The 21,308-nt window shown below is 44.8% G+C and overlaps 3 protein-coding genes across 9 annotated transcripts in view; 1 reads left to right on the top strand and 2 right to left on the bottom strand.

Annotated features, from left to right (window-relative positions):
• Window positions 1-10,466, bottom strand: part of PKD1L3 (polycystin 1 like 3, transient receptor potential channel interacting) — a 69,265-nt gene extending 58,799 nt beyond the window's left edge. Inside the window, exons 1-5 of the mRNA XM_025426716.3 lie at window positions 10,200-10,466; window positions 9,266-9,367; window positions 8,292-8,478; window positions 6,944-7,066; window positions 2,041-2,148 (exon numbers count right to left, since the gene is read on the bottom strand). Of these exons, the coding sequence (XP_025282501.1) occupies window positions 2,041-2,148; window positions 6,944-7,066; window positions 8,292-8,430 (370 nt within the window). The 5' untranslated portion in view covers window positions 8,431-8,478; window positions 9,266-9,367; window positions 10,200-10,466. The remainder of the gene's footprint in view (window positions 1-2,040; window positions 2,149-6,943; window positions 7,067-8,291; window positions 8,479-9,265; window positions 9,368-10,199) is intronic.
• A 51-nt stretch (window positions 10,467-10,517) lies between these two features.
• DHODH (dihydroorotate dehydrogenase (quinone)) lies at window positions 10,518-20,317 on the top strand. Of its 5 annotated transcripts, none has more exons than XM_049110722.1 (10): window positions 10,518-10,656; window positions 12,786-12,998; window positions 13,129-13,328; window positions 14,380-14,448; window positions 15,115-15,197; window positions 17,512-17,699; window positions 18,265-18,378; window positions 19,025-19,178; window positions 19,338-19,497; window positions 19,973-20,317. In XM_049110722.1, exons 1-10 carry the CDS (start codon window positions 10,636-10,638, stop codon window positions 20,025-20,027), a joined length of 1,257 nt encoding a protein of 418 aa, XP_048966679.1. In that variant the 5' UTR covers window positions 10,518-10,635; the 3' UTR covers window positions 20,028-20,317. The 5 variants fall into 5 exon arrangements, with proteins under 5 accessions (XP_048966679.1, XP_048966681.1, XP_025282490.1 ...); XM_049110723.1 differs by lacking the exon at window positions 10,518-10,656 and adding an exon at window positions 10,697-11,189; XM_049110724.1 differs by lacking the exon at window positions 18,265-18,378.
• The window catches only part of TXNL4B (thioredoxin like 4B), a 45,565-nt gene continuing 43,827 nt past the window's right edge, over window positions 19,571-21,308 (bottom strand). For all 3 annotated transcript variants that reach the window (XR_007410984.1, XR_007410985.1, XM_025426709.3), the window contains one exon: window positions 19,571-20,140. The gene's annotated coding sequence lies outside the window, so the exon portion shown is untranslated. The remainder of the gene's footprint in view (window positions 20,141-21,308) is intronic.

Consider the following 21,308-nt stretch of genomic DNA (forward strand, 5'->3'; position numbering starts at 1 on the left):
TTTCACAATCTGATAAGAGAAAAAAGGCTACATGCTAAAAAAGTAACTATATTCTTTTCCACAATAATATTAAATGCCAAAAGACAAGGGATCGGTGCCTGCAGAGTTTTGAGGGGAAGACTGACAAAGGAGATAATGTTCCTTGTATTGCAGAGACTGCTGCTTATTCTGCCACTGTCTCTTCCTTCCTTCTAAGGAAACATGGCAGCCCCACCAAGGACTACATTTCCCAGCCTTCCTTGCTTGCAGCAGTATGGCCATGCGATCAAGTCCTGGCCAATGGGATATGAGAAGTAAGGTGCAATTTCCAGGCTGTTCCCTTAAAGAAAAGGATCAGGCTTCCCATTATCCCTTCTTTTGGGAACTCATGAACACTCATAAGGCCTTTCTTGTCCCTTTCCAGTAGGCCATGTTTTAGCAGGATATACAGCTTAAAAGCATAGGGTCGGTTATTGTAACAGAAGTCAGAATGGGAGCTTGAACAAATGGAAGTTCATTTCTCTTGCTCCTAACAGTGTAAACAAGCAAGCAGTCCATGGCTGATTAGATGGCTCCACAGTTTATGAGACCCAAGCTCTTAATGCCTTGTTCTGCTGTCATCACCTTGTAACTTGCATCTCGTGGTCTATAAAAGCTGTGTTAGCTTCTTGCCTCCGTGTTCTTCAAGGAGATTTAAAGTTAGCTGTTTTGGAGCAAACCTGACTATATCATTTCTAAAGATGTAGGTGAAACAATCAAATAATCTAGTTACTTAATGGAGTAACTTGTTCTACAAAGGCATGTTTAAAATCATGTGTTACCTAAAGTAATGTAACTCGCATTTCATGACGTGGCTTTATTGAAACTTTTCAAATGCATTCTCAGCCTTGGTGCTTTAATTACCACCAGAGCGACTTCTGTAATTATTTAACAGTTTTTAAAGTACACCAACTTTATTTTCATCTAATGCCATCACGAAACATTTCTTCCCCAACTCATAAGTACTCAGTTACAAAAGCATGCAGAAAAGCTGATTTTTACATTTGTCCTTGAGATAGATATTTATGCCTCTACAATAGCACTTTCAGAATTGTTCTTTTAAGGGATCCTTAATAGGCTTGTTGACAAAGACATCTAAAACTTGAAGTTGTGAGGTCATACCCCTCAGAATAATCACTAGCTGCATTTTAAATCTGTCTCTTTTCCACCCATTTGGTCAGATGATCTCTATAATCATCCAACACTGGTATTGACTGAAGTCATTTCAGGCTAATGCATCCTTTCCCATATCATATTTATTTTTCAAAATTAAAAAAAAATGAGAGAGAACACCACAATTTGAAAGAATCTGCAAGGACTTTAAGACGATTCTTTGTTTTTTTTTTTTTTTTTTTTTTTTAAGACGATTCTTTGGATGGAAACCTTTGTGAGAGAAAATCCTATCTTTCATTTGGTTTTGGGCACATGTGAAAAGAAGATGGCCAAAGGCCCATCAAGAAAGAAAGTAAAAAAAAAAAAAATAAGAAAGAAATTATTGGGGCGCCTGGGTGGCTCAGTCAGCTGGACATCTGCCTTCTGCTCAAGTCATGATCCCAGGGTCCTGGAATTGAGCCCACGTGGGGTGTCCTACCTAGTGGAGAGCCTACTTCTCCCTCTCCGGTTCACCCTGCTTCTGCTCTCTGTCAGATAAAATTTTTTTTAAGTATCTATAAAATGAGAGTAAAACTTGCAATAATAAGATCGGACAAAACAGAATGCAACAAATATTGAGTACATGGGGATCCCTGGGTGGCGCAGCGGTTTGGTGCCTACCTTTGGCCCAGGGCGCGATCCTGGAGACCCGGGATCGAATCCCACATCGGGCTCCCGGTACATGGAGCCTGCTTCTCCCTCTGCCTGTGTCTCTGCCTCTCTCTCTTTCTCTCTCTCTCTCTCTCTCTCTGACTATCATAAATAAATAAATAAAATTTAAAAAAAATATTGAGTACATGGTATGATGATACACTTCAGCATTAACACTTGTGTATCCTTTCAGGCAAGATTGATTTCACTACACATTACCTGGGGTCTTTTTGTTTCTTGGTACTGCCATTTCTCCTCTTGTCTCCTCGGGTCTCCAATGTAAATGAGGATTATTTCCATGTCTTTCATGTTGGTCTGAAAAGGCATCTATTTGGGAGGCCAATGGAAAAGATAATTTCTATTGTGTAACTAGCTGTAAGTCTATAAAATAGTTGTTACCAGCATATGCATATGCATGGTAATCAAAACAACACAAATTAATGATTACTACCCTTTTTTTTTTTTTTTTTTTTTTTAAGAACGTAGGAATTTTCAGGGAGCTCTTTTGCTATGGAGCAGTCACATCACCTTCTATCACCCAACATCACAAAATGAGGTCCACTGACGGAGTCAACACCATGAAGACAGAATTAAATTAATCAAAAAAAATTTTTTAAGATTTTATTTATTTGAGAGAAACAGTGAGAGAGAGAGAGCATGAGCAGAGGGGAGGGGTAGAGGGAGAGAGAGAAGCAGACTCCCCGCTGAGCAGGGAGCCTGAAATGGGGTTCCATCTCAGGACCCTGAGGATCATGACATGAGCCGAAGGCAGATGCTTACTTGACTGAGCCACCCAGGTGCCCCAGAATTAAGTTCATTTTAAGAAATTACATTCTAAGGGGATCCCTGGGTGGCGCAGCGGTTTGGCGCCTGCCTTTGGCCCAGGGCGCGATCCTGGAGACCCGGGATCGAGTCCCACATCGGGCTCCCGGTGCATGGAGCCTGCTTCTCCCTCTGCCTGTGTCTCTGCCTCTCTCTCTCTCTCACTGTGTGCCTATCATAAATAAATAAAAAAAAAAAAAAAAAAAAAGAAATTACATTCTAAGTATAATATTCTCCTCATATCCTGTATTCTTATTGGTAGAGATAAAAGAGTTCAGGAGAACAATAACATTCTTGAACATGCCTCCTTACGTATACTTGCTGTTTCTCACACATGCTGCCCGACATGGCTTGAGAAGATTGTACAACCTCACTGACTATATCTCAGCTAAAATTTGGATGACAAGCGGGGTGATCACACACTCTCTCTCTATGTCTATCATAAATAAATAAAAATAAATCTTTAAAAAAAATTTAGAGTTCCAATGTTAAAATTATGAAAGCAGGTACATTCAGAAAGATCTAAATTCTATTTCTCCTTTCTATCCTATTCCCTCCCTTCTCCATAAGCAATCATTTTCATTTCTATTTTTCTATTATGTTTATAGATTAGATATGTGTATAGGTATATATGCATTTATATTCATATTAACCTCTTTTTTTTATGATAGTCACACACACACAGAGAGAGAGAGAGGCAGAGACATAGGCAGAAGGAGAAGCAGGCTCCATGCACCGGGAGCCCGACGTGGTATTCGATCCCGGGTCTCCAGGATCGCGCCCTGGGCCAAAGGCAGGCGCCAAACGGCTGAGCCACCTAGGGATCCCTAACCTCTTTCTTAAAGTAGAATATACATTGTTCTGCACATTGCTTTTTTCCACTAAAACAACATACAAATAACCCCAATGCAGTACATTGAAATATTCCTTATTTCTTTTTACAACCAGAGTCCCACTAGATGGGTGTGGATTGTTTCTACTTTTTTGCAATTACACAGAGAGTTACAACGAATAGCCTCATGTGTGTGTCTTTTTATATTTTTGCCATTCTAACTTCAAGATAGATTTCCAGGAGCAAGAATACTAGATCAAAGGGTAGATGTAAATGCAATTTTGCGAGAGATTCCCAAGTATTCCTCTCTTTAGAAACTGTATCTTAATGCATTCCCATTTGCAATTTATGAGAGTACCTATTTCCCTACAGTCTTGCCAACATAGTATGTTGTTGAGTTTGTGGATTTATGCCCATCTGATAGGTGGGAAATGGTATCTCAGTTTAAAGTTGCATTTCTCCATTTTTTGGTAACAATACTTCATAATATGAAACATTAGACCTCTCTTCTGAATGTTAAGGAACAAATTTACAAATACTTCTTCTACCAACATGTTATTTTGGAAGAGACATTTCTTTTCCTTCCTTCTTTCTTTCCTTCTTTCCATCCTCCCTCTCTCCTTCTCTTTCTTTTAAGAGAGAGGCACTGTGCAGGAGCATGGGGAGGGGCAGAGGGACAGGGAGAGAGAGAATCTTAAGCAGGCTCCAGGCTCAGCAGCATGGAGTCTGACGCTGGGCTCCATCTCATGACCCTAAGATCATGACCTGAGCCAAAATCAAGAGTCACGCCCTTAACCGACTGTGCCATCCAGGCACCCCAGAAGAGGCATCTTATGCTCACAGAAAAATAAACAAACACTATGACAACAATAGCTATTTCTTTCTTCTTTTTTTTTTTTAACATTTTTTATTTAAGAATCTCTACACCCAACATGGGGCTCGAACTCATGACTCCCAAGATTATGAGAGACAGAGAGAGAGGCAGGGACACAGGCAGAGGGAGAAGCAGGCTCCATGCATGGAGCCCGACGTGGGACCTGATCCTGGGTCTCCAGGATCACACCCTGGGCCGAAGGAAGGCACTAAACCACTGAGTCACCCAGGGGTCCCCCCAGTACTTTAGTTTTAAAGATAATTAGCAATATTGGATCTCCAAGAGATCCAATGACCTTTGACATGAATGTGAAGTAGAAAATAAATTTTGCACAAAAAAATAGAAATTCCATTAATATTAACAGTAAGAACTACAAAATTCTGCCAAGTACTGTTCTAATACTTTACTTATCTTACTAATCCTCATAACAATCCTTTGGAGGTGACACAACAGGAAAGTCCCAGAATCAAAACATGAACTCAGCAGTCTGACTTTGGAGCCTGATCTCTTAATTGCAGAAACATATTTAATCTCATTATGGGAATGTTGGCTCAGAATTTGCTGGGTTGGCTTAGATAACTAAATAGAATTCTCTTTAAAAACACTTTTGTTGGGGCACCCGGGTGGCTCAGTGGTTGAGCATCTGCCTTTGGCTCAGGTCGTGATCCCGGGGTCCTAGGATCGAGTCCCACGTCAGGCTCTCGAGAGGGAGCCTGCTTCTTCCTCTGCCTCTGTCTCTGCCTGTGTCTCTCATGAATAAATAAAATCTTTTTTAAAAATTTATTTTTAAAGATTTTATGCTTAAGTAATTTCTACACCCAGCATGGGGCTTGAACTCAACTCTAAGATGAAGAGTCATATGCTCCACAGACTCAGCCAGATCCCCCTAGAACTCTTTTTGCCCAAGATTATCTTCCACACAACCATTCCACGTTCCTTGGCAGTAATCTCTTGTGAGTACATGAATGATAGTATCAGGAAATGCATTTTCTTTTCCTTTTTTTTTTTTAAGGATTTTATTTATTTGTTCATGTGAGACACAGAAAGAGAGAGAGAGAGGCAGAGACACAGGCAGAGGGAGAAGCAGGCTCCATGCAGGGAGCCCGATGTGGGACTCGATCCCCGGTCCCCAGGATCAGGCCCCAGGCTGAAGGCGGTGCCAAACCGCTGAGCCACCCGGGCTGCCCCAGGAAATGCATTTTCATCCCCAAACCAAGAGTAGGTGAAAATATCTAAAAAGTCAAACTTTGAAGAGTAAAAAATGGATAGAAAACCATCACCCTATTTAGGGTATAATATACCCTAAATGTAGGGTATTTAAGGGTTGCTTTTCCTGTTCTGGAGATGAGTTGGGCCAAATAACCTCCTGTGAAGATGAAAAACAGTTCACAATTGTAAAGTGGCACACTCACATTTGTGACAGTGGAACACAGGACCACTTCATTTATACAGAGATTGGCCTCACAACCTTGGCCTCACCAACAACCTCATGCTCTCATGGTAACACTGAGCAAGCGTATTACAGAGAGCTTGAAAGGATGGAGAATGAAAAGCTGGAAGCCAAACATTTATGACCTGGAAATACTAAATACTGGGTCCTTTCAATACCCAGTATTTGAAGAAGGTGATCTGTTTTTTTCTTACAATAAAGAAATATTACAATGTATTCTGTTTTATGAAACACCCATAGATGCTTCATTTTTTAGTAAGAATGTATATGTGACATTTTAAGGTGGAACAAAATTCTTACTCAGACTATCCTGCGACATTGGAAGGTCTTTGAGAATTCACTGCAGTAAGACTAAATGCTGGACACAACCACCATGAAAAACGTTGACTAAAAGAAAAACCACACCCCCAACTTTATGCACACAATTCTCATCGCCTACTCCTGAGGAAGCAAACCTACATGACAACAGCCTCCTCACCCTTCACCCTCTCATCTTCCTACACCACATGCTGTTTTCCTCCTTTGCTTTCCTGGTCCTCCCTGTGAAGCCCAAGCACTGAACGGGTTAGGAGTGCATGTGAGGAAAATGGAATTGACTGCTACATTTTCTCTCACACTTCACCCAAGTCAAGAAATGAAGGCAACATCACACACAGCTATAACTACCAGAGTGAGATGTATGTGAAAGTTATTCCAAATGAACAGTTTCTCAAATCCATCATGAAAATCAATATATATCATCAAAATCCCTATAGGCGTCCTATGGTCTATCACTCACAGACTTTGTGACAAGAAATATTCCTGAGCACATTCCCTCCCATCCCGGCCCCCATCCCCATTTTTTCTTTCCATTTAACCATACCCTTAAATAAATCTTGGGGCATGATGTCCTTGGTCTGGGGTACACATCTCTTCCTAAACATTCTCCTCTTGGGTGGTTCCCTTTTAATGAACCATTCTTTGTCAAGCTGGACTTGACAGTCTTTTTCTTCAGTCTTTTGTCTCCTTTGGTCTTTGGATGTCACTTTGCATTTACCTCCTTTTCATGAAACAGACTCCTTAACCAATACTCTCTGCTGTTCTCCTTATGCAGAATTAGTTTCTAGAAATTATGACTTTGGCAGCAGGTGTTCTCATCACTTACCAGCCTGGCAAATGAAAGAATGTCCCAGTGAGCAGAAGTCCACATTTGATGATATCCAGTTGGAGTTTCTGGACACGTATATGCAGCTGATGGGGCCTGGGGCCCAGGGGGGCATGACACCTGCTGAGGGAGGGCCAGACCCAGATGAGCCTCATACTCCAAAATCAACCTTTTTTAATAAGTAAATATGAAAACCAAATTTTGCTAGCATCCAACAGATGAAACTTAAGATATCCCCTGGATGTGACATGTTTTTGGGGTCTGGGAATAAAGGGTCAAGAAAGAATTCTTGAGACATCTTCGGTGCAAAAAAGGTGGTTTTATTAAACATTGGGATAGGACTTGTGGGCAGAAAAAGCTGCCCTGAGATTGTGAGGGGTGACTGATTATATTCTTTCAAGTTGGGAAGGTGTTAGGTAGCGTAAGCCTCTAAGGAATTTGGAAGCAAGGTTTCCTGGACCTTGAGGGGTCATTTATGACTGTCCAGTAAACCTTAATCACAAGACCCATAAAATGGTTATCAGTGGGCCATATGTTTGAAGGATGGTTGCTAACATATATTTTGGGGTCAGAGGGAAGAGATAAAGGGAGTTTCCAAACAGATTTTTAGATGTTAAAGAAGACTTACAAGGATCCTGGAGGTTGGGCCAATGTCAAGCTAAGGCTGCCTTTCACCTCCAGCAAAGTATTAACATTGAGGCCATTAAGCTTCTGGAGGAAGGTCACCCTGCCTGTCTCAAGTACTTGTCAATGGACTGTAAGTTGTAAGGACATTTAATTTTTTTCTGTATTTCTTTTGCCTTTATTCTCCACATCACCCCCACACATTATATTTATTTTTTCCTATTATGCATTCTTTATCACAAGGCTTTGTACTAATTCACCTAGACTTCAGTGAAGATGGTGGTAATAAAACAGTGCCTTGGATTTTCCACACAATTTTATGGTGCATAATTTTGAAAATATCTCCATAAGAAAGGTAACAGGCAAATAATTTATCTCCTGGTTTCTGAATTAGGAAGCGTGGGGCCAGAATGATGAAGAGGTATGTACCAGGAACAAAGTGGCCATAAAAGGTTTCCCACCTCAGAATCTTGCTAGTACTTTCAGTAAAATATCAGGTGCCTTAGCTTTTGATAAACTGAGAAAAATATCATCTTTGCTACACAGACAAATCACAGGTTGAGGCACAAAAGCAGAAATACTTCAGAGGAACCGTGGTGATGAAGTAAAGTGACTGATTTTTTTCTATGCACAAAAGCAGAAAGATTTAAATTTCTTTCTCTCTCCTGTTCCAGAATAAAAGTCAGGGCTTTTACTTTGTCAACACTACATCCCAGAGCCTTACCTAGGTTGTTATTTTCTTGATGTTTTCCCAGCAGCTTTAGATTTTGTCCAATCCACCACTTATGCCCTTCTTCCAGAAAGTCCCAGAGAAGATGCTGGACCTCTGGGTTCCAAGTGTAAGCGAGGTGTCCTCCCTGCATACGACAATAATCTTCTGCTTCCTCATAGCTGCAGTGAAACCTGTTAAGCTGATAACAATTATTTTTACCACGTTGGTCTGGGGTATTTAGCTCCCTTCCTAGAATGATACCTATTCTGATGTATAACCAAAGCCATGTTCCCCTGAAGAACATTTTCTCTCCAAACTGTGAGCAAAAAACAGTGTGGGGGCTCAGTGGCTATCTAGTCCTTTAAATATATTCTTGGTGGGTTTGTGATACTTATAAGTATGATTCTTTTAAGAATAGAGAACAATTTGTCAAGGAGATAAAAGGATTTTTGTTTTTAAGGATCCAGGTGGAATCCCTATAGGCTGAAAACAAACAGCAAAGATCAATAAAGCAATGGGTATTTACAGGGCACCACCACCTGTGTCTACACAACCAGCTGTACCTTTAGCTTTATAATAGATCTTTATTTGCTAAGCCTAGGCTGTAAAGGAGTAGAAGATGTTAAGTCAGCGTTGCTAAAAATTGAGAAATGTATTGCGTGTGTGTTTTTAAAGGAAACCATTCTTGCAGACCCCCTAGACGTGTTTAAATTATTGTATTGTTTTTTAAAATATGACCAAACATAAAACTAGGCATAAACTATATGCTGAAGCTCTTACTCAACCATAAAAAGCAAAAAGTAAATATCTGATGAAAGAACGAATACAAGTTAAATTCAAACAGGAACTGAAAACCAATGATATCAAAACGTGCTACACCAAATAGCTATCTGACAGATAAACACAATACTGGCTTAGGGCCACACAGGCTGTTTTGATTTGGCAGGCACGCTACTTCATGCTGTAGGGAAAAACCATTCTCTCACCACTTTGCTTTACTTGAATTGCTGAAAACCCTTTGTTCACGTAGTATGTCATTTGTTCTTCACCAGCAGCACGCCCATCGTTTGCTTTAGACGGTTTTCTTTCTTGATGCCAAAATATGATAATACGTACAAAATAAACGTGGGCACTGAAATAGCTTGGTAGGTTTCAGAGTTGTTTGTCCAAATGATGCTTATATTACTTTAAAAAAATCACTACAGAAAGAGGACACCAGTATCAAAAATTCTCAGGTGTATATCCAAGAATACACTCTTCCAGTTTGAGAAACACTGCAGGAATCAAACTAAAGATATAGTATGGCCCCTACTTGCAAAACGTTTACAGTTGAGTTAGGGGGGCGGATAAAAAAGACCAAACAATTGTAGTTCATAAAGACAGTGCCACTCGGGGCGGGGCGCCTGGGGGGGCTCAGCGGTTGAGCGTCTGCCATGGGCTCAGGTCGTGACCCGGGGTCCCGGGTTCGAGTCCCGCGTCGGGCCCCCTGCAGGGAGCCTGCTTCTCCCTGGGCCTACGGCTCTGCCTGTCTCTCACGACTAAATATAATCTTAAAAACAAAACAAACTGGTCAGGTACAGCATATGTGTATGAAGGTTCAGATGAGGGAGAAATTATTACCAGCACTTGGGCCATATTGAGACAAAACGGTCGTGCAGGCCGGAGTCAGCCTGAGTAAATGCATACGAACGGGAAGCGTGTATAAAGAGAAGTAATTCTGCGGGGGGTTGGGGAGACTGAAGTCGGAACAAACTAGAAAACTGAAACCTCGTGAAATGCCAGGAAAACGAGTATCCAATTAATTTGGAAGTTTTCTCAATAGGAGTCCACCAAGTCTTCCCTGCAGTGGAATCCTTTGGGTTGCAGGACTCGGCTACAAAGTCTTGATGTCCCGACACCTTCATTAACACACATACCTACCTACATACGTCCGTTTTAGGCACTTTTTTAGGTAAAACCTGATGCTGATGAAATCTTCTCTGGGCTCGATTCGGGTTATCTTATTCCAACCCTTTTACAGTGTCTGACACATACTCCCGGTACCTGCTTTACCGAGAGCACCGGCACATCTAATGATCAAGGTATTAATGGGAGGGCTGCTCGGAGGTGAAGGGTCGCGGACGAGAAGGCACCAGCCCCGCAGCGCCGCACCGCGAAGCGCCCGCGCGGGCAGCCCGGACCGGAAGGGGCGTGGCCGCCGTGACGGCGCGAGCCGGCGGTTTCCGCCGCGGAGGGGCCCGCCCCGCCCTCCTGCCCGGCGATTGGTGAGGCGGCAGCCGCAGGCGGTGATTGGGTAGCTCGCGGCCATCTCCTCCAATGGAAATGAGGCAGAGGCGGGCCCGGTGGCGGAAAGAGCATGGCGTGGAGACAGCTGAAAGTGAGTTCAGAGAGCGGGCTGTGCGCAGGCTGTGCGGAGTGCGGGCCGGCGGCGGGCGGAGAGGAGCCTCGCGGGCTGGCCGCGGCGAGCTGTGGGCGGGGTTCGGCTCCCAGCGTGGGCCCCCGGCGCGTCTGTGTGGCTGGAGGCAGCGCGGGTTCCGTGCGTGTGCTTGTGCACGTGTGCTTGGCCCGCCTGCTAACGGCCCGCTCAGTCTGAGCAGATGCGGGTCTGTGTCAACGCGCGGGGCCCAGATTTTTATTGCACGTGGCACACGAGCCTCTAGGGAGCACAGGACGGCCCGACCTGGCGTGCAGGATCCACGAGCAACGAAGTTACACCGAGACGCGGCCCCAGCCCTTCTCGAGGAGATTGTGGGGCGGGGACTTGTGTGATCGCGTTCACGGGCCTGTCGATGGACACCAAGGGGCGCTCCTGTAATCTGCGGGAGCCTGGAAGGAAGACGGCAGATCCTTGCTCTTTATTAACAGCTGGGGTGATCCTCCAGGGCTCATCGGATCACCGCAATGACTTGTGTAGGGAGCGAAACGCAAATCTGCATTCTGGCCCATGCCCCTCCCTGTCCCCCTAGCTCTCGTGCGGTGCTTTCCCTCATTCCTTGGCATCCAAGGAGCCCCCCACCACCTTTCCCTCTTCCTTGGGTGCATCTCCTTATCCTCTGCCACCGAGAGCGCCTTTATACTTTTCCTACTCCCCCCACCCCCTGCCTCCTAGTTAGCTCCTATTTATCCTTTGGATGTCAGCTTTGAGTCACTTCCTCAAGGAAGCCTTCCTGTCTACCTCTGAGATTGGGTTGGATTCTCTTATTACCCTATACCTTTTTTCTCCATAGTAATCTTCACAGTTCTATATTTGCGTGATCATTTTCTTAAAAAACATATTTATTTATTCATGAGAGACACAGAGAGAGGCAGGCTCCCTGCAAGGAGCTTGGTGCAGGACTCGATCCCAGAACCCTGGGAACACAACCTGAGCCAAAGGCAGGCACTCAACCACTGAGCCACCCAGGTGCCCCTATTTGTATGATCATTGATTAAGGATGTCTCCTGAGACTGTCCTCCTTGAGGGCAGGGACTCTGAGTGCTCCTTCATGTTGGGCAGATGATTGACTGAATGAATGAGTGACCCAACATCTGGCAGTGATAACTAGAGAAACACGTTACAAAGCATGTTTTGAACTAGGATAGTGATTGTTGACTCAATAAGATCTGATGCTTTAAAAAAAATTTTTTTTTTGCAACTACATTTATTATCCTGAAGTGGAATTTATGTATAATGTAATGTCTATGTATAATTTTAAAAAGTCAGCATAATGTCCTAACTCTGAATATAAAAGAGAAATTAAAGGAATTTGTAATAAAATAACATGTATTTCAGCATGTAAATGTTGGGGCATGACTCAGTGATGAGATATATAGATATATAGTCAGTGGTTAAGCCTCTGTTTAGACAATCTAGCACCTCAGGTATGTTTTGTTGTCAAACACCCAAGCAAAGCACTATACCATTCCTGAGATCTCTGAAATGGTGAACAATCTTTGGTAATGTTCTGTGCAAAACAGTGCGGTTGTCCCTCAGTTTACAAGGGAATTGCATTTCTGGAAAAGTCAAAGTATATGAAAACTCTGCAGGGATAGTTTGTGTTTATGTGGTGGAATATAGGCTCAGATATGAATAGATTTTTTTTTTTTTTTTTTACATAATGTCAGTGAGATGTTCAAAAGTCATACAAGACAGGGACAATTCATCTGTCAGCGTAAAACAATGCAGGATGTCTGCCTTTACTGATTCCTGCCCACTAAATCTATTATTAGCATTCCTCCAAAATGCCTACCACATGTCCCCTGGAGGCTGTACTGCCTCTCTTGAAACCTCTGGCCTGGGGTCCTTCAGGACCAGAGGAGTGTCAGCAGAAGTGTGGATACAGCCGCTGAAGTAGAGGTCAACGTGCAAGCAAGATTAGAAACAAAGGGGACCAGTGTTAGCAGAAGGCTAGAAACATTGCTTCATGTGACATCTCATGTCCTATGCGCATGGGTGTAAAGGGCTCAGAGAAGTTACTGCAGTCTGGCCTTGGGGGAATTTCAGTGGGCCTTTCTTTTTCCCTCCAGAAGCGGGTCCAGGATGCTGTGGTCATCCTGGGGGGTGGAGGACTTCTTTTCACTTCCTACCTGACAGCCATGGGGGATGAACATTTCTATGCTGAACACCTGATGCCGGCTATGCAGAGGCTGCTGGACCCTGAGTCAGCCCACAGGCTGGCCGTTCGTGTCACTTCCCTGGGGCTCCTTCCTCGTGCCACCTTTCAAGAATCAGATATGCTGGTAGGTGCTCTTGGAACACCTTCTGATGAACAAGCTCTGTGGGTAATTCCAACCCAGACATGCTGGGGCCTGCGCTTTGAGAAACACTGTGATAGCCTGCGCACTTCTGGCTTTGTTTCCTTCTTCCTAGGAGGTGAGGGTCTTGGGCCATAGATTCCGAAATCCAATTGGAATTGCTGCAGGATTTGACAAGCATGGGGAAGCTGTGGATGGACTTTACAAGATGGGCTTCGGTTTTGTTGAGATAGGCAGTGTTACTCCAAAACCTCAGGAAGGAAACCCCAGGCCCAGAGTCTTCCGCCTGCCTGAGGACCAAGCAGTCATTAACAGGTAGGTGAAGAGCCCAGAGGCACCAGGGAATGCCTTCTCCCCGGCAGGGCACTCAGCAACGAGAGATCTGCTTGTCATACAGCGTGGGCATTTTTCTGCTATTTGGAATGTTCAGGAACCATGTTGAGCACCACCTGTGTGCAGGCATAAAGGCAGGTTTTAGTATTCTGGTTTAGTGCATATACACACTGAGGCTCCGAGAGCTGCATGACTTTAATCATGAGATCATAAGTGGTAGAGCTTCGGTACAGATTTAGGCTTACTTGACTTTAGAGTTTGTGCTTTATTACTCCAGTGCCCTTGCCCAATAGAAATAAAATGTGAACTCTGTATGTAACTTAAAATATTCATGTAGCCACAGTAAACTAGTAAAAAGAAAAAAAAAATAGTAAAAAATGGATGAAATTAATTTTAATAATAGATTCTATTTGTTTTTTATAATTATATTTAACTAGAAGTATTTCATCTTATTCTCAATGTAATTTTAACATATAATCAAAATAAAAATGATTAATTAGCTATTTACCTTCTTTTACTGGTACCAAGTCTTCAAAATCCAGTGTGTGTTTGACTTAGAGCACTCTCATGTTGGACTGGCCACATTTCGAGTGTTCAGTGGCACATGTGACTAGAAGTTCTTGAATTGGACTGTGCAGCCCTGGTGTTTGGTAAACTGGAAAATCTTTTTTTTTTTTTTTTTTTTTAAACTGGAAAATCTAATAACCCCTATGTACAGCTGCTTTTAGTAAGAGGGAGCCTTCTAGATTGTATCAAGCCCTTTTCTTTGTAATCCCCAGGCAATATTCACTACAACAAACTCAGAAAGTGAAAGTGTTCCTAAAAAAGTTACTCCAAAAAGTTACTTTTTGGTAACCAGATTTCTGAGGGCTTCCTCAAGAGATTTTAATAAGCACCTCTGGGCCCATGGTTGGCCTTCTGGAAGATTGACCTATGGGAATCATTGGACTGCACATCCTGCTTTGTTGTGTTTGTTTCAGGGAAATTTTCCAGCATTAGAAATGAAGTTATTGATCTTCCTGTTGCACTGCAGGCTGGGATCATATCTTCAGAATTTCCAGGCAAAGTATATTTATGATTCGGCTGCCACAGATAGCTACAGGTACCAGGACAACGGTACTTAGCAGAATCTGTAGACGAGCAGTGGTTGAGAGAGGAGAGCCTGTGTGTTCAGCCTCGCACTGGGAGACACGGAGTGGCTGCCCACTAAGCACCTGCTGAATGAATGGAGTAATTTATTCATTAAGTCAACAAAAACAGGTGCTGCTTTATCTGTTCAGTATTTTTGGCTGCAAGTAACAAAGTGCCGTAACCAGTAGGTGTTGGTTATTATTTCTTCTCTGGGAGAGTGTTTGTGGAGTGCAGGCAGGAGGTGCAGGATGGTGCTGTCAGAGAGACCCTGGGTGGGAGTCGTTCATAAGTAAGGAGTGGGGGCCCGATCCAGACGGGTCTGGGGCAGCTCTGTGATGAGTCTGGGCTGTTGCCAGTGCTAGGTACCTGAGCAGCTTGTTTACAAATTTAAATCTTTCCCTCCATGTTTGATGGTGTTCTGGAAAGTTTTCTAGGAGTTCCAGGGGTGTTTAAACTTTAGAAGTCTCAGAACTGTCTCTATTTTTTTTTTCTTTCTGTTTTTAAAAGTCAGAAGTAAAAAAATAAAATAAAAGTCAGAAGTATAGTGGGTACGGCCATGAAGCCATCTTTCCAGAGTCCTTGCTGTCTGGCTGAGGGCTCTAATGTTGTCCCCTCTCTACCTGCTTCTGTGCTACAGATACGGATTTAACAGTCACGGACTCTCAGTGGTCGAACACAGGTTGCTGGCCAGACAGGAGAAACAGGCCAGGCTCACAGAAGGTAAAGTGGGGGTGCTCTCGAGGGACTTCCCTCATTTATTGGAAGGAATCCTGTGGGAGAAAGATCAGGAACATTCCTAGTGAAATAAACATGACTGAGCAATAGGAAAAAACACTATGGAACTCGGGAATCTTCCTGGCTTTACCACAGCCACCAAGGTTTTAACTGAATTTCACAATTTAGCAAAGACTCGCTTAGCTTTTGCCTCATTATATAGCCTGGGTTATATCATAACTGGAGCAGCTTAGAAATGAGCAAAGCGAAGCAGCTCCTCTGTGGTCGCATGGGTAGGTGAGATGTGAGCAGGCCTTGAGCACCGTCTTCTTCTGTCTTGCTTTCTTGTCCTTTTGTGTGTTCTGTAAATAATGCATGTTAATTATAGAAGCATTACTAAATACCAAGAAGCATAAAGAAGACAATTAAAATTACTCCTACTCCTTCCTATTCGGGGAGAGCTAATCTTGACATTTGGGAAAATATCCTCCTGGATTTATTTAGAAACACTGTGCGGGATAGGTGGCCACCTTCAGGGGTCCGTTCTCTGGGAGCTCTGCTTTGCTGTCCCTCAGGAAGCACAGTGAGTGCTTGCAGCGCTGTTTTGTCCTCACCACACCTTCCCAGGTGCCCTCTGAGATTGTGTGGAGCAGTGGCCATTTCCTCATTGGATCCCTCTGGAACTCCTGCCATGAGTCGAGTCTCATTGAATGTCTTGGTGGCAAGATGAGAAAAACCTATGGACCTCAGATTCACTTCAGGAAGTGAGGTTGAAAGGGCCCAGGCAGTCAGCAACCTCTGATTTTAGGAGGAGGAAGCGACCCTGTTTGGAAATCCCAGGCTTTGGTGGAAGCAGACCTTGCTGTACTACAGACCTTCCATCTGGGGAGCTTTGAAGTTGTAATATGATCTCCACAGCTTGTGATAATCTCCTGCCTTCTTGCCTTCCTTTCCTTTATTATTATTATTTATTTTTAAAATCCTTCTTTTAATTGTTGCCAGTGCAAGCTTTACCCCATGCTTTCTCTCACCCCCACCTCCAGCATGAACATTGGTTGGAGTGAAGCAGGATCTCAGAGCAGAGTTCTGCACATCATGTTTTCCAGTAGCTAGAAGACTTGAAGACAGCTTGTTGCTAACACAATAAGGAACATAAACTGACAAAAGCTGTGGGGCCCTTTGAGGGCAGAGTAATTCAGAAATTTATAGCTTCAATGTCTTGGCCCTTTGGGCAGCTAACTGCTGATGAAAGATCCATTAGCTGCGCGAAAGTGATGCTCTGTTTTAAGCCAGTTTACCTGTGTGGGGAAGAATCAGTTTACAAATGGCTTGGCCTGGTGGAGGCTGGACTTGGGAAGCCTGGAGGTCTTGTGTAGCTTTTGTCTGATTGGGTGCTGGCCCCTCTTCACCTCCCTTCCTCCCAGGGAATCGTATTTACTTTCAAGCTGGTGATTAAAAGGGTGACTATTTTAGCGTATGAGAAGGTGGTGAGCAATACTAGATGTTGCTCTTTGATACCACAAACCTGACACACATTTTGGGAGCTCACTTGTGTTCCAGGTCTTTTCCCAACCATCAGAGATGGAAAAGCAGCACTGACGTACCAGTGACCTCTGCAGATGGGGTGGTATCTTAGAAGTACAGACAGCCTCCTGCTTTCACGCACAGCATATTTCTATATAATGTATTTTTCTAAAAGTGCAAAATCCAAGTCGATAATCTCATGGATTTTTAAGTTGGTTGGCGTAATACTTGCTGTGCAAATGGAGACATTTTGGAGAGTGAAGGGTGTGGCCATTAGCAAATATGCCCGGGCTGTGAGAGCAACCAGGGCAGTTCTGGGAGCACTGGGATGTGCTCTAGATTATAAAAGAATTATACCTCTATATTTTAGGCATGATTAGTGGCAAACATTTTCCAGTATTGTGTAATATTCTTTAATTTTTCATTTTCTTTCCCACGGCACCCCCTGGCCTGTGACTCTAGGCCGGCAGACAGCCCTTGAGAGTAAAATTTGTCCCTTCTGACATGCCTGTCGATTTCTGACTGTCCTCATTACCTGAGCCCTGCCTTTTTATCATTAGTATTTGCACTCCTGATTTCTCCATTTCCCATGGAATTTTAAAAAAGAAAAAGGGCACAATGCAGCAAAAGATCTAGTTGTTGCCCAGACATTGCTGCGCAGAGGGTGAGCTCTTCTGGGTTGGCAGGCAGCAGCTTCCCGAGCTGTTTGCCCGCTGGTACGGGAGGGTCGCATTCGCGGGGGGAGGCCCACAGGGATGGCGTTTGAGGGCAAAATATTGACGTGCGATCTTCACAGAGGGGCTGCCCCTGGGGATAAACCTGGGCAAGAATAAGACCTCGGTGGACGCCGCTGCGGACTACACGGAGGGGGTGCGCGTCTTGGGCCCCTTGGCCGACTATCTGGTGGTGAACGTGTCCAGTCCCAACACTGCTGGGCTGCGGAGCCTGCAGGGAAAGGCGGAGCTGCGCCACCTGCTGGCCAAGGTAGGCGATGACACGTCCACCAGCCTGTTCGCCCTCCAGGGAGAAGCTTGGGCCTCACGGTCCAGGAGCTGTCCTTAGCACCTGGACCGATGGGACCCCTTGCTATGCCTGTAATCCCCCATCAGAACACTGATTATGCTCAACAGTGATTAATGGCTCTGTCACCTGTCCCTGCTGTTACACCGCAAGATCATGACAGCAGGGACTCTCTGTCCCTAGCAGTGAGTACATGAAATGAATGAATTGGATGACTCTTTACCAAATAGTACTTGTGACAGTACTTCCTTGTTACCTCTTTTAGTGAAAAAGTCTAAATAAACCTTAATATATTAGCTAGCACCGATGACAATGTTAGGGACTTATATTGGAGATCCCTTGGTTCTAGGGAATCAGATCCATCTTGGTGGGGTCTCTGGCATGGCAGAGAGCTGTATTTCTGGAAAAGGACAATTTGCTGGTGCTTTAGTGTGAGGACATGCTGATCTGTGGCTGCGGGGGCTGCAGGTCAGTGGCACCGCCGGCTGTGGGCTGAGGCGTCCCTATCTCTGGCTGCGTGCTGCTTTAGGTGCTGCAGGAGAGGGATGCCCTGCAGGGAGCACACAAGCCAGCCGTGTTGGTGAAGATCGCACCTGACCTCACGGCCCAGGACAAGGAGGATATCGCCAGTGTGGTGAAAGAGGTGTGAGTCAGGCTGGGCCCTGGGATGCCCCCCACTGCCAGGGGGGCCATGTGGCCAGCTGGGCTAGTGCGGGGCTTCCCTTCCGCAATAGTGAGAGCTGGTTTGGTACCTGTCCTGATGTAACTCATCATAGAATAAGAAGGGAATGTTTGGATGAGTCGTTTTCTTGTATTTCTTCCCTTCTCTCTTTGCTCACATTCATCTAGCAAGGGCTCTAAGATTTGCGGTTGTGTCCTTGGTCAGACTAGGGTATTCTATCTCTGTCTCTTTCTCTAGTCTAACCTCAGGTGTCTGTGTCATGGGGGAGTGGTGGAGTCACAGACTGGACCTAGAAGTCCTGGGTTCAAATCCTAGTTCCACCACTCACTACCTAGGAGTCTTGGTCAGGACTAAAGTGAGTGGTTCTAAGGATTAAACCCTGTCCTAGTGGAACCTTATGGGTGGTCAGTATGTGATGGCTGCTCTTGTTATGTTGAGGCTCATCCAGACACTTATTCTAGAAGCATGGTAAGCTCTGTTATAGCTCTTGCTTCCAGGGTCTGTAGTGTGGGCACCTGGCCTGGTTGTTCTTTCGGACTCTCAGGGAAGCTTCTTCAGCTCCATCAGTGCCATGACTGGAGGGTTTTTTCTCTGTCTCACACTGCAGTTGGGCATCGATGGATTGATTATCACCAACACCACAGTGAGCCGCCCTGCCAGCCTCCAGGGTGCCCTGCGCTCTGAGATCGGAGGGCTGAGTGGGAAGCCCCTTCGAGATTTATCAACCCAAACCATCCGGGAGATGTATGCACTCACCCAAGGCAAGAATTCAGTCCCTGTTCTTCAGATTTCTGTGTGGCTCAGGCTCTGGGGTTTGATCTATGAATGTCTGCATTCAGCAGGGGCCAGAGGGCAGGAGCCAGATTGAGGCTCTCCCATTGTCTGCCTTTCCTCACGCGGTTGCATGTGCTTCTGTGCAGGCGGAGTCCCCATCATTGGGGTTGGCGGAGTCAGCAGTGGGCAGGACGCGCTGGAGAAGATCCGGGCAGGGGCCTCGCTGGTGCAGCTGTACACAGCCCTCACCTACCGGGGCCCGCCTGTGGTGGGCATGATCAAGCGGGAGCTGGAGGCCCTTTTGAAGTGAGTGGGACCCTGTGTGGCTTGAAACAGAAGTTAATGTGGTATCAAGCCCAAATGACTCAAATGGAGAAGATGCTGTTCACCTGTCTCTATTTATTCCTCATTCAAGGATTCAAAAACGGAGGGAAAAATTACTGTGTTGCTCCTATGACAAAAGATAGGGCCCAGGAATTCAAGAAGAACTTGTGAGTCAGTGGTGTTTATTGGCCCGAGGAGTTCTGGCAGTGTCCCTGTTCAGTAATATTGGCTTGACATCAGGGAGCTGTTAATACGTGAAATTGATTCCCTTCCCATTGTGAGGGCCTAGGTGGAAATACCTCTCGGTTCCCAGGTGAGGACCATGTAGAAGGCACGAGGCACGCATCTGGGGGAGACAGAGGCAGGTGCGTTATAGAGCTAGGTGAACGAGGGATTCCAGTGAGAGCAGGGCCTGTCCTCCACCATTTGCTGAAATTGCTTTGTTTTCTTTTTCCAGGGAGCAGGGTTTTACCAGAATCACAGATGCCATTGGAGCAGATCATCGGAGGTGAGGACGTTGTTGGTGGGAAGCCTGATCTGGAATCTTCCCATGAAAGCTGGCAGGCTTTTGCAGCTGGATTGAGAGTGGAGAGCCACAATCCACGAGAGCCTTCCTCCGGCATGACTGTAAAAGCCAATCATCAGTGTCACCGGAATCAATACAAGGCTTTTTTAAATTGCTTGTCAGACCATTAACTGCATTCATGATTCTCTCTAAATTCAAATCCATTTACTATTGCAAGGACATTAAATATCTTAGGGAAAAAAATCATGGAAACAATAAAGACATTTAAAACCTGGACTTAAATCCCAGCCCTTTCTGGAGGGCCATGGGCTTTGCCCAGATGCTATAGGTCCTTGCAGAGTTGCAAGAATAGGGCCTTAGGGTGGCCATCCTGTCTGTCTTCACATCGCCTTCCCTCTGTGAGTCTGGGTCCTCGTCTCTTCTTCTAAGGATGTCAGTCATGTCAGAGTAGGCCCCACCCCGATGACCTCCATTTAATTTGATCACCTCGGTAAAGATAGGCCTCCGGAAAGACACTATCTCTGAATAAGCGCACGTTCTGATGCTCTAGGTGGTAGGATTTTAACATAGCAATTTTGGGAGTCTCAGTTCAATCCATCACAGGAAAAAGTGACTTGGGGTGTTATTGGGTAGACAGGTTCTCAAGGTGCCTGAAGACATTAACACATGTTAATAAGGTGTGTCACTAACTAAAGAGATAGAGCAACACCAGTCTTTTCAATACTGAAAAGCAAATGGCAAAGAGGAGCTAGAAACCTTGCCTGGGCAGTGCCGTTGGTATCTGGCATGCTGTCATCGCCAGCAGGAAATTATCTTTGTTCCCATCACCTCAATACAGATTTTATTCTAAATTCAATGTCTGGGTAGCTCTGCGAGAGGCACAGGAGTATAACAGCACTAACGTGTCCTGTTGCCTCATCATTGAATCTTGGCCTCAGCCCGGCCCTCCCTCTGTGTTCACCCACTCTCTGCCACAAAACCAGCAGCCAGTCTCCTGCTGTCCTTTTTGAAGATCTTTCTCCTATTTATTTCTTTTTTTTTTAAATAGCCCCCAGGGATCCCTGGGTGGCGCAGCGGTTTAGCGCCTGCCTTTGGCCCAGAGCGTGATCCTGGAGACCTGGGATCAAATCCCACTTCGGGCTCCCGGTGCATGGAGCCTGCTTCTCCCTCTGCCTATGTCTCTGCCTCTCTCTCTCTCTCTCTGTGACTATCATAAATAAATTAAAAAATAAAATAGCCCCCAAATGAAAGTTGTATACTTCTTTTC

The sequence above is a fragment of the Canis lupus genome, chromosome 5, assembly GCF_003254725.2.
Source record: "Canis lupus dingo isolate Sandy chromosome 5, ASM325472v2, whole genome shotgun sequence".
NCBI classification, from domain to species: domain Eukaryota; kingdom Metazoa; phylum Chordata; class Mammalia; order Carnivora; family Canidae; genus Canis; species Canis lupus.

Excerpts from the sequence above, each read along its gene's own strand:
- DHODH (XM_049110722.1), top strand. The coding sequence starts at position 10,636 with ATGGCGTGGAGACAGCTGAAA. Across the intron at positions 13,329-14,379 it reads GACCAAGCAGTCATTAACAG|GCTGGGATCATATCTTCAGA; the intron begins GTAGGTGAAGAG and ends GTTGCACTGCAG. Across the intron at positions 19,179-19,337 it reads GATGTATGCACTCACCCAAG|GCGGAGTCCCCATCATTGGG; the intron begins GCAAGAATTCAG and ends GCTTCTGTGCAG.